We start from the raw sequence: 13037 nt of genomic DNA on the forward strand, positions 1-13037 counted from the left end.
GCCGCTGCATTTACAAGGGTTTTATTTTTAATTACGTAAGTTAATTCCTTTATTTTTGCCACTCCTTTAGTTCCTGCATCTATTGTGATTTTATTTTCCATCAGCCTACATATTTTTTAGTTTAAAAACAATTCCACCGTCCTACATATAATTTCTCCAGTTTAAGAACAAAGTAAGGGATTGTCTTTTCAGTAGCCCACTTGTTTTTGTTTCATTGAATCGTAGACAAAAAGTTCCTTAGAAAAGACTATATTCATTTTAAAGGCACATCTCTGCCTATAAAAACAGAAGAGTTACCTCACAAAATCAGTCAGCGCTTTCTGTTCTTCGCCAGAAACACCGCACCAACTCACTTTACATCGCATCAGTATTTTCCACGTCAATCTGTCAGTTAATACACAGGTAAGTTTTCTTTTTTATATTTTGGTAAAAAGGAGGTAGACTTGACCGAGCATCGGACAAAGTCCATCAAAGTGTTTATCGTACAACTGTTTTGTGAATTTATTATGAAACCGTTTAGGATCAAGAAACAAAGTTACTAACCTAATATCGGGTACGATGCATAATCGATTGCTTCAGGTCCCTACAATAGATTTCTAGCCCTGTACTTATATTATAAATACTCTTTTACTTGTTTCAGTCATTTGACTGTGGCCATGCTGGAACACCGCCTTTAGTCGAGCAAATCGATCCCAGGACTTATTCTTTGTAAGCCTAGTACTTATTCTATCGGTCTTTTGCCGAACCGCTAAGTTATGGGGACGTAAAGACACCAGCATCGGTTGTCAAGCGATGTTGGGGGACAAACACAGACACACAAACATACACATATACATATACATATATATATATATATATATATATATATATATATATATATATATATATGTATACGACGGGCTTCTTCAGTTTCTGTCTACCAAATCCACTCACAAGTCTGATCGGCCCGAGGCTATAGTAGAAGACACTTGCCCAAGGTGCCACGCAGTGGGACTAAACCCAGAACCATGTTGTTGGTTAGCAAACTACTTACCACACAGCTACTCCTGCTATTTTAAATTAATATTTGATAAGCGCTAATTGGAGACCTTGCTAAAGACCTTCACATGGAAATTTATGCTTCAATTAATTTATTTATGAAAAAGTTAGAATACTAAAAAGCAAGTAACAACAATGTTTAATTGAATCACATGATACAATCGGAACGCGCAGCACTTTGCGCTTGACGTTTTAGCAACCGTGAGAAAGTACTAGTTCACGTTCTTTTTAAATACGAGATTGATGCAACAGGTAGTTGTTCAACAATAATAATAATAATGCTGCTAAGAGTAAAAGTAATATTACGATTTGTGAACATAAATATGGAGTATAGTTTATTTCTGTCTGGGAAAGAGCAACATATCGGAGAAACTCCGGGCAGTAGGTCACTGTGTCAGCATAACATTATAATATTTATTGTATTTGTGTAACATTCTCCTTTTTTCCGTCCTTATTTTCGCATACATTCGCTGCTTTCTTCCAAGGAATCTAATGCTCTTAGCTTAGTTTTTCCTTGGAGCTGACCAGATTGCAGCAAGCTCGAGTATAATCAGCCGAAATTTCGAAGGTAATCTGGTACTCGACTGAGGAAAGAAAACTCCGAATGACCCGTCCTTGTTTGAATGTTTTATTGTCCCATTTTGTATTATATATATATTACGCCTATATCGAGAAATTTTCTGCACGATAAAACACGGCGAATGACTTGTTCACAAGTCCGAACATGCTCTTAGCAAATTCGAACTGGTATATTAACACTGTATTTTTACTTATCACCGCTTAGCGCAATCACCCCGTTATTTAATTACGACGAACCGTCGATTTGCGCTACCAGCCGACGTATGTTGATTGGAAAAACAGAAGAGAGATTGAAAAAGTTAGAATACTAAAAAGCAAGTAATAACAATGATTAATTGAATCACATGACACAATCGGAACGTGCAACACTTTGTACTTGACAAAAACAGAAGAGATTGTCTCTCTTATCAGCTCACTGCGCCACCGCCCGGTTTCTTTGACTGAAAAGGAGATAACTACTCCGAAATGTTTGCATCTTACAGTCTGGATAGGCGTCACTGCGAGCTGATTTGGGTGTATTTTACGCCGTATGTCCACAGCGAGAAATTTTCTCCATGACAAAACACGGTGAATGACTTGTTTACCAGTCCGAACGTACTCTTAGCATATTCGAACCGGTATTAACATTGTATTTTAACTTATCGTCTCTTAGCGCACTCACCTCGTAATTTAATATATATATATATATATATATATATATATATATATATATATATGCGAATATAACAAGAAGGGTAGTAATATTATTTACTACCAGGTGCCCAGCACAAAAGACGAATTAGTCATAAGACAAAAATATTATTCATATAGAAAAATATTATTCATGTAGTTATACAATTAAGGGCTCCTAAATTAAGATGCCGAGTGCTGGGAACACAAAAAGGGGATGAATTTATCGAGAGTGAAAATCAAAAACGTTTACCGATAACTTTAACAACTCGAACCGCACGGTTTCTGCTTCTTTCTAGCAAAACACAGAATATGTTTGCTAAGGCTAGCTTCGTCAGCGAGTCGCCTAAATTTAATCGAGGTCTGCAGCGATGTGGGACCATGTGTTGATCTCGACTACTAGCAGATCTTAACTTTTCAAATCTCTGCGCAGACGCAAAACTTACACGGCAGTATAGGGCATGCCGGGAAGAATTTTACGAATAAATCCATCATGTAATATGCGAATATAAACAAGAAGGGTAGTAATATTATTTACTACCAGGTGCCCAGCACAAAAGACGAATTAGTCATAAGACAAAAATATTATTCATATAGAAAAATATTATTCATGTAGTTATACAATTAAGGGCTCCTAAATTAAGATGCCGAGTGCTGGGAACACAAAAAGGGGATGAATTTATCGAGAGTGAAAATCAAAAACGTTTACCGAGGAGCCCTTAATTGTATAACTACATATATATATATATATATATATATATATATATATATATATATATATATATATTATATATATATATATATATATGATGGATTCTCTCATCGTGAATGACAAATAAGGGTTCGGCGGTGATCATGTCCTATGGACACATATATGTCTCTTGACGCCAATTGGTGCCTTGCAAACCTTTTGGTAAATGGAACGAGTTGGAAACTCAATTTATTCGAGTGCTTGTGGTTCGTATACTATGTGTTTTTTTGAGTGGACGGCAAGGCCTGCTTTGCTTCGTGCCATAAAGCCACAACGACAGGTAAGGTTTTCATTTAGAGGAGCAGCGTTTTGCCAGCGTGCCTTCATGCTTGCACGTAGTTGCTCCGATGCTGGGGTCGACTTCATTCAAATCTTTGAACTGAGGAGAAATAGAACTGGCGCCAGTTCTGCGTTCTGATGCGTTGTTTTCCCAGGAAGAAAAGGGAATATTGTATCGCTTCAGATTATCTTTTTGTATGTCTTTGAAACGCAAGAGTAGCCTTCCAACTGACTTATCTATTGGGAATTGGCCAAAGAGAAGTTGCTTTGGAATTCCGATATCACTCATACGTGAAAGATGACCTGACCATTTAACTGTATTTTGATGAGGATGGCTTCAATATTTGATATGTTGCATTTTGTTAGTACCTCACTGCTGCTATTCACTTAGCAGTGAATATGGAATTTTGATTACGAATGCTATTTTCCAACCTTCCAATTACCACAAAACTATCCGGAAGCATCCCCGATCCAACCATTACCACCTCATTGACTATATAATTATGAGGTCTTGCATGAGAGAAGATGTCTAAGTAACACGTTCTTTCTCCATTGGGTAGTGTTGATCTGACCATAAACTGATACAATTAAAGGTGAATTTTAAGACCCGCAGTCCTCGCGCTCGACCAATTCGAAAAGTGTACGGAACAAAGCTAAGGAACAATGACAATTTAATCTCATTTCAAACAACCTCTGACAACAAACTTGCTGGCATCTCAGACAACACAGATGTGTGTGTGTGTGTGTGTGTGTGTGGTGTGTGTGTGTTTGAAAGAAATATGATCCACACACACATATACATATATAAGCCTATAATCTGACGTACAGTAAGGTATATTTACATGCATACAAACACATATTCAGTAATGGTATTTATATCGAGAAAAAAATAAGAATTAGTATGACTAAAAACAATTCTGAGATTTCTATGCAATTACATTTTATTAAGAACCAATGAATATTTCAGCAAAAATTACTTGGGTCGAAAGTGTGCAAATCTGTTAAAAAAAAATCAGTCAGTCAGTCAGTCTGTCTGCCTGTCTGTCTGTCTGTCTGTCTGTCTGTTTAAGTGCCTACCTGCCTGCCTGCCTGCCTGTCTGTCTATCTATCTATCAACCCACCTAGCTATCTAATATATAAGACATATTTACGATGCGATATAATGTGTGTGTGTGTATAAAATAGTAAAGATAGATTGAAACAGTGTTGTTGCTTTTTGTTTAGCTACAGGCCAAGTATAAAGAAGAGCCATAGTTAAAGACGATTCTTCTGAGAAAATTCCATCTTTCGTACTATATTGTCGAGTGTTTTAGTGCCAAATTTAAAATAGATGTATTTGAGGGTAAATCTGGTTTATATTTCTTACATTTCCTACAGATGAAACGGCTACGTAGATGCTGCCGCGTTAACTCCGACGATATCTCTCTCTCTCACACACACACACTCAGATTGAAAAAGATAATAAAAATGCAAAACAATCAGCATTACTCGGAAAGCATTTGAGATCGAGAATATGATTTACTATGGAATCCTTGCACGGTTATTCTAGAAAATAACGTTTATATTCTCTATCTAAAATAACATTTTCCGAGTGATGTGAATTGTTTTGCTTTTTCATTTTTATTTTTAATGTATAGCCATCCGCTCAAGGAGAAACTACTTCTAGCCGCCTTTGACGCGTTCTCAGTACCACATTTTTTAGTTGCAGTTTAAACTGGAGTTTTAGTGGTAAAACAAACTGAGCACTCATTGTACATACCTATCATATTACGTCAGTTGACGAAAACTCTGCATATATTCTCTCTCACTCCCCCCTCTCTCTCTATATATATATATGGAGTGGCTGTGTGGTAAGTAGCTTGCTTACCAACCACATGGTTCCGGGTTCAGTCCCACTGCGTGGCACCTTGGGCAAGTGTCTTCTACTATAGCCTCGGGCCGACCAAAACTTTGTGAGTAGATTTGGTAGACGGAAACTGAAAAAAGTCCGTCGTATATATATATATATATATATATATATATATGTATGTGTGTGTGTGTGTATGTATATATATATATATGTGTGTGTGTGTGTGTGTGTGTGTGTGTGTGTGTGAATATGTCTGTCTGTATTTGTCCCTTCCAACATCGCTTGACAACCGATGCTGGTGTATTTACGTCCCCGTAATTTAGCGGTTCGGCAAAAGAAACTGATAGAATAAGTACTAGGCTTACAAAGACTAAGTCCCGAGGTCGATCTGCTCGACTAAAGGCGGCACTCCAGCATGACCGCAGCCAAAAGATTGAAACAAGTAAAAGAAATAAAAGAAATATATATGACAGGCAAAATAAGAGATGAAAGTGGTAACCATATTGAGAAGTAATGCTTATCGCCCCTTCATCATGGCTGTTACGTAGGAATCGACGTTACTATCATGTTTACCACCAAGAGGAGGCCTCCTCTTGCTGGTTATCGATGCAATCTGCACCTGATATATATTGCAAATATTGGAGCGAATCCCTGCCATCTTCTAGCGACGACGGCATGATAGTAACGTCGGTTCCTACGGAACAACTATGAACTACCGATAAACATTACTTCTCAGTATATTTACTACTTTCATCTCTTATAGTGATTTTCTACCTTGCTATTTTGCTTGTTGCAAGATCAGTGACTGGCTGTCACTTATTTTTCTATATATTGCCAGCTGGAACGAACTACTGCTATCTCTAGCGGACTGTCTCCACCACTGAGAATGAGCACAAATAGCTCGAAACCGGACGGTCTAGCAGTCCGGTCGTTGTCAGTAGAAGATAGTAGGAGTTCGGTCCTCTGCTTGCAATACATATCGGGTGCATATTTGCATCGATAGCCAGCTGGAAGAGGCCTCCTCTTGGGGTTAAACATAGAACAGCTATGATGAAGTAGCGATAAACATTACTTCCACACTCACTCACTCACTCACTCAAACACATATGTATGTGTATATGGTAATATATATGTATATCACTGTTTTATTTTTCTCGGCAGGTAACTAGAAATGGCTCCTCATATGTCTCTACTGGTTTCCATTCTTTCCATAATTGCAATTGGTAAGTACCTATACACCATTCTCTAGGTTTTGTAGATTTTTTGAAATATCATGAAATAAATCAGAACTCTTACATAAGCAGTAAATCAGTATTGTGTTGTAAGGTGAACATAGGCGATCGAATCTACTTCGTGTTTCTGGTTTTAGTTTAGTTTATCGTCTTCAGCGCGACGCGAACTCATGACACAGATACGTCAAAAGATTGTTATTTAAAATGTTATTTAAAATATTAAATCCGACGAAGTAGTGCCCATACAATTAAAGAACTACCATGTTATAATGTCATTGATTTTCAGTGAACTGACAGAATCGTTAGAACATCGGATAAAATGTCTTGCAGTATTTGTTCCGGTACTTTGCATTCGGAGTTAAAATATCACTGATGTTGTCCTTCTGGGGTCGATAGAATATAGTGTCGGTCAAAGACTGGGGTCACTTTAGCGACTACTGTACAGCAAGCACAAACTCCAAGGGGCACAACACTTGCAGTATTTGTAAAGCTGAGTCAATATGATCCCTTCGCAAAAATGTTGTATCATCAGGTCCCATCCGACTTTACACGAAGAAAGTAACGGAAATGAAGAAAGCAGCATGCCTCTGTTAGTGGCCAATTTGATATAAATTTTGAGAGTGCTGTCAGAAGAGAGTATATTGTACTCCTCGTGAATGTTTCTTTCTCCAATTTTGCTATAATATGCATAGTTCGAATAGTCAATGGCGGAGTATACAACATTTACAGAGAGCCATTGCTGAGATTTCTGGTAAATGTTGTCCAAGATGCTGCTGCATAATTAAAAACTTTTATATCTTATGCAGCTAAGAATCATAGGGTTTTTTCACGATGCCGTTGAAATGCTGTGAACCGTGTAGTTTGTCTCAGCTTTAACCTGCCGAAGATTTCAGACATCAAACTCAGTAGATATACTCCAATGTGGAAGTAGACTATAAAGAGGAAATCAACCAATCAAGTCTTATCGACAAGCTTAAAGATATGAATGGCCAAGAAGTGAAAAAATACGACTTTCTCAACTTAGATCAATATTCTGTGCTACCTCTAATCGCCTGGGTTTCAAGTTGTCTTCGAACATGAGAGACAAACTTTTGAAGATCAACTATCTAGTTATTTGTTAAACATTTGTTACCAGTTGGAGAAAGAAAATCTTCTACAATAAGTAATGACGTCATAGACCCAATCTCTGTAAAGGCAGCAACTCATTATCTAACACATTAGTGGCTGAGCGGGGGGAAATAAGTCTTGACCAATGACATCAACGGCTACGTTTATAGAAGCTTTTAGAAAATAATCGTATCTGTAAATCAATAGACATTATTGCGCATCAGGAACAAATAACTCACTGTGCAGTAGAATTCTAAAACTCATTGGAAGCTTGAGGTTTACAGCTGCATAGACTTCTGTTAAAAGATCTCCAACAATGGCGCTATCTAATTTAGATAAACTGCAGTCATACAGTAACACCAGATTAATGGTTAAGAAGTTTATACCAAATGGCTATCCATATTGATGGATGCACTAAAGATGAAGCAAATTATGCTCAGCATTCCACTCAAACTAACTAATGTATTTCGATTTAGAAAACTTCAGTTTCCACCAGAACATTTAAGCTTTGCAGTTCTATTTAGAAGATGAGGAACTATGTATATTATTTACATTATTTACATTCGACGGATATTTGTCCTCATCTTGTTTGTTGTTAACACCAAACAAGACGAGGACAAATATCCTTCGAAAGTAAATAATGCAAATAATGTGAATAATGTATCTAAGCTTTGCTATGTCAATAAATAAATCACGAGAATAAGTATAAAGTTGTGGGTGGCATTTTGAGGAATACAGCTTTGTCAGTGTAGGTAAGTCAATTGTCTCATTTTTTATAATGATCTAAGTGAAACCAAATCATTGTGCTTCCCGAGGCAATGTTCAGAATTGCCAGAACTGTTATAGGTAAAGTCCCGAAATATAGTTTAATTGTTCATCACAACTTTTATAATCATTGCTTTTTCACTACACGTACTGTAGTTTAGACGTTTATATGTGTCGGTTTCTACACGTTCTAAAAAGGATAATTTTCTTGGGCAATTTACCATCCGACACTCCGCTTCCCACTAACCTTCCAAATTACTTTAGCCGATATGCTTAATAATTGTTTCAAATGTAATGAAACAGTATTTACATTTATTTAATCATATGATCTCATCTACTAAGCTAGAATTAGATATAAAAATCTATTCAATGAAACTACAAAATATACTGTTAATACTGAGTAGCACATGTAGCAGATAATAGTTATCTTTAAGCATATTAGAAAGCATTTCTTTATATTGCAAAAACCTAATTTTTCCACAAAAATCTAGTAGTTTTGCATTAAACCTAAAACATCTTAATCAGTTAAAAATTCTGGGATATTTATAATTACTTTCAATTAATGACTTGTCTCTTCTGACAGTTTTGTTGCACTGACCAATTTTGAAAATACCTGTTACTTTATACAAAACGCAAAGATATGTCTCATAATTACCACTATATTATTATATATTTCAGTGCATGCTAAACCTGTCACCACAGTAACACAGAGTGTATCTGAACCAAACACCACAGCAACATACAATGAACTAGCAAAGCACGCAGTTCCAGTTGAAGCGCCAGCAGCTCTCGGGCACAGTTACCCCGAAGTTGCACCTCCAGACCTCAAAAAAGATCTTGACAATGATCTAGCTGCAGCCGCTGTTCCAGTTGAGGCCACCGTAAAGCGTCTTGCTGATGTTGCACCTGCAGCCGCCCCACATAACGTCGCCAATGTTGCACCTTCAGCCCTCGCAAAACATCATGACAATGATCTAGCTGCAGCCGCTGTTCCCGTTCAGGCCCCCGCAAGCGATCATGCCGAAGCTGTAGCAGTTGAGGCCCCCGCAAGCAATCCTGCCAAAGCTGTAGCACTTGAGGCCCCCGCAAGCGATTTTGCCAAAGCTGTAGCACTTGAGGCCCCCGCAAGTGATCATGCCGAAGCTGTAGCACTTGAGGCCCCCGCAAGCGATTTTGCCAAAGCTGTAGCACTTGAGGCCCCCGCAAGTGATCATGCCGAAGCTGTAGCACTTGAGGCCCCCGCAAGCGATTTTGCCAAAGCTGTAGCACTTGAGGCCCCCGCAAGCGATTTTGCCAAAGCTGTAGCACTTGAGGCCCCCGCTAGCAATCTTGCCAAAGCTGTAGCACTTGAGGCCCCCGCAAGCGATTTTGCCAAAGCTGTAGCACTTGAGGCCCCCGCAAGCGATTTTGCCAAAGCTGTAGCACTTGAGGCCCCCGCTAGCAATCTTGCCAAAGCTGTAGCACTTGAGGCCCCCGCAAGCGATTTTGCCAAATCTGTAGCACTTGAGGCCCCCGCAAGCGATTTTGCCAAAGCTGTAGCACTTGAGGCCCCCGCAAGCAATCTTGCCAAATCTGTAGCACTTGAGGCCCCCGCAAGCGATTTTGCCAAATCTGTAGCACTTGAGGCCCCCGCAAGCAATCTGCCAAATCTGTAGCACTTGAGGCCCCCGCAAGCGATTTTGCCAAATCTGTAGCACTTGAGGCCCCCGCAAGCAATCTTGCCAAATCTGTAGCACTTGAGGCCCCCGCAAGCGATTTTGCCAAAGCTGTTCCAGTTGAGGCCCCCGCAAGCGATTTTGCCAAAGCTGTAGCACTTGAGGCCCCCGCAAGCAATCTTGCCAAATCTGTAGCACTTGAGGCCCCCGCAAGCGATTTTGCCAAATCTGTAGCAGTTGAGGCCCCCGCTAGCAATCTTGCCAAAGCTGTAGCACTTGAGGCCCCCGCAAGCGATTTTGCCAAAGCTGTAGCACTTGAGGCCCCCGCAAGCGATTTTGCCAAAGCTGTAGCACTTGAGGCCCCCGCTAGCAATCTTGCCAAATCTGTAGCACTTGAGGCCCCCGCAAGCGATTTTGCCAAAGCTGTTCCAGTTGAGGCCCCCGCAAGCGATTTTGCCAAAGCTGTAGCACTTGAGGCCCCCGCAAGCAATCTTGCCAAATCTGTAGCACTTGAGGCCCCCGCAAGCGATTTTGCCAAATCTGTAGCACTTGAGGCCCCCGCAAGCAATCTTGCCAAATCTGTAGCACTTGAGGCCCCCGCAAGCGATTTTGCCAAATCTGTAGCACTTGAGGCCCCCGCAAGCAATCTTGCCAAATCTGTAGCACTTGAGGCCCCCGCAAGCGATTTTGCCAAAGCTGTTCCAGTTGAGGCCCCCGCAAGCGATTTTGCCAAAGCTGTAGCACTTGAGGCCCCCGCAAGCAATCTTGCCAAATCTGTAGCACTTGAGGCCCCCGCAAGCGATTTTGCCAAATCTGTAGCAGTTGAGGCCCCCGCTAGCAATCTTGCCAAAGCTGTAGCACTTGAGGCCCCCGCAAGCGATTTTGCCAAAGCTGTAGCACTTGAGGCCCCCGCAAGCGATTTTGCCAAAGCTGTAGCACTTGAGGCCCCCGCTAGCAATCTTGCCAAATCTGTAGCACTTGAGGCCCCCGCAAGCGATTTTGCCAAAGCTGTAGCACTTGAGGCCCCCGCAAGCAATCTTGCCAAATCTGTAGCACTTGAGGCCCCCGCAAGCGATTTTGCCAAATCTGTAGCAGTTGAGGCCCCCGCTAGCAATCTTGCCAAAGCTGTAGCACTTGAGGCCCCCGCAAGCGATTTTGCCAAAGCTGTAGCACTTGAGGCCCCCGCAAGCGATTTTGCCAAAGCTGTTGCAGTTGAGGCCCCCGCTAGCAATCCTGCAAAATCTGTAGCAGTTGAGGCCCCCGCAAGCGATCTCTAATTCGAACGACATTCACTCTAGAACAACTATCTAGATAAATATTTATCTATGCGATACCAGAGACTCTAATTAATATGAATACTTTCCCCTCTGGGATTGTTAAAACATAAAGATAGCCAATCTGAAAAATTCTGTACTTATTTGCCGCTATATGCTTCTGAAATAAATAATGATTTATTTCAGTATATTTCATATTATATATTGTATAATAAAGATTTATTATTTTTTATTGTGTTTTCTCTCGACTACTATTTTACAACCTCGAAAATTGTAACATAATCAGCTTTTCATAGTCGATTTTCTTGTCTGTCTGTTTATTTATTTATCTATCTATTTATTTGTCTGTCTATCTATTTATCTGTCTATCTGTCAGTTTGTCTTTCTGTCTACCTGTCTATTTATTTGTCAGTCTGTCTGCTTATCTGTCTGTCTCTCTGTCTAGCTACGCATATTCACGATCACCTCCACACATATATTTGTGTGCGCATATATGCGCCCATGTCCCTCTGTATACCTCTCTCTGTAATTGCTCTTTTGTATGTATATAATATTTTCGTAATGTAGGTCTAACTGCGTATGTATATATATATATATATATATATATATATATAATATATATATATATATATATATATATCAGCTTCACTTCAAATGACAGTAAATAATGGACCCCGATAAAACCGTACCGAAAATGGTACCAGGAGGTCCAGTCGATGCAGTTGAAACGCGCGTAGGATGTTGTAAATAACATCGAAAGGATGTTGTAAATAACAGTTTAATAAAATTGTAGATGGAGAAAATCTCTGTTCTTATGATCGTAATTAACACTATATATACATACATATATATGTCATCCCATAAATAATGCGTTTTTTATTACTTCTTTTATTTTTCTAAATTAAGATAAAGTTCTTTTTTAATCTAAAATATACTCTCCTTCATTTTCTACAAAGCTCCGGTAGACTTGCAAGGTCCCTCTTCCAAACTTCACTTGTCCGTGATGAAAAATACTCCTATAGTATTATTCTGACCTCATCTACAGAATTCATATTTTTCTATCCAAACGATTTTGAAGACTGCGGAATAAATGATAACCAGATGGGACAATGTCCGGTGAATATGGTGGGTGGAGCATCGTTTCTCATTCACACTGCTCCAGTCTTTCGAATGTTACCATCGCTGTATGTGACTGAGATTTATCCTGATGGAAGAACACATTTCGTCTTGAGACCAAAGATGGTCGTTTTACTTTTAGCGCTGGATTGAATGACTGGTTGAATAACCAAATCCAAGCTTCTCTGCTAGTTCCTCAACAGTTACGATGGGATTTTGTTCCACCAGGGTTTGCAGAACGTCCGCGTCGAGCTCTACAGAGGCTTGCTATCTAGGCTGTAGTTTCCAGCTCGGAATTTCTGTAGCCACCGTTGATGCTTGCGCTTATTGTTCGATCTCCAGATACTGCATTAATACTCCTCACACTTTCCGTTGCATTGTTGCCTTTTTGGGACTCATAAAGCAAAATATGCCGAATATGCTCTTTTGCCACTTCCATTATAGCTTTGTCACTTCTTTTACAGCTTTGATAAAATAAGTTAAAATCGAACTGCATTCTTCAAAACTTGCACTAAGAATAAGTTGATTTCTTCATTTCCCACAAGGGGACACCACAATTTGATTTGGGATCAGATGAACGAATGGTTATAAACATAAATATGCGGTTGAAAATTCACAAAATATGAAAATATAAATAAATCGAATGATAGAAAAGACCAGAAGACATTACGGATGGAGTGGAGGCGGGTTCAATTCGGACTCCACGAGACCCGCTTCGCCACT

General features: G+C 39.5%; 1 protein-coding gene and 1 long non-coding RNA gene across 2 annotated transcripts in view; one reads left to right on the forward strand and one right to left on the reverse strand.

The window, feature by feature from the left end:
* Window positions 1–200: 200 nt before the first annotated feature.
* Window positions 201–11430, forward strand: LOC118765220 (polycystic kidney disease protein 1-like 3). Its single transcript, XM_036506951.1, has 6 exons — window positions 201–402; window positions 6327–6388; window positions 8948–9904; window positions 10003–10322; window positions 10362–10595; window positions 10635–11430. Exons 2-6 carry the CDS (start codon window positions 6337–6339, stop codon window positions 11199–11201), a joined length of 2130 nt encoding a protein of 709 aa, XP_036362844.1. The 5' UTR covers window positions 201–402; window positions 6327–6336; the 3' UTR covers window positions 11202–11430.
* Window positions 11431–12481: 1051 nt separating this feature from the next.
* The window catches only part of LOC118765005, a 1280-nt gene continuing 724 nt past the window's right edge, over window positions 12482–13037 (reverse strand). The window contains exons 2-3 of the long non-coding RNA XR_005000851.1: window positions 12768–12769; window positions 12482–12577 (exon numbers count right to left, since the gene is read on the reverse strand). This is a non-coding gene — a long non-coding RNA (uncharacterized LOC118765005). The remainder of the gene's footprint in view (window positions 12578–12767; window positions 12770–13037) is intronic.

Source organism: Octopus sinensis, linkage group LG10, assembly GCF_006345805.1.
Source record: "Octopus sinensis linkage group LG10, ASM634580v1, whole genome shotgun sequence".
Lineage (NCBI taxonomy): Eukaryota > Metazoa > Mollusca > Cephalopoda > Octopoda > Octopodidae > Octopus > Octopus sinensis.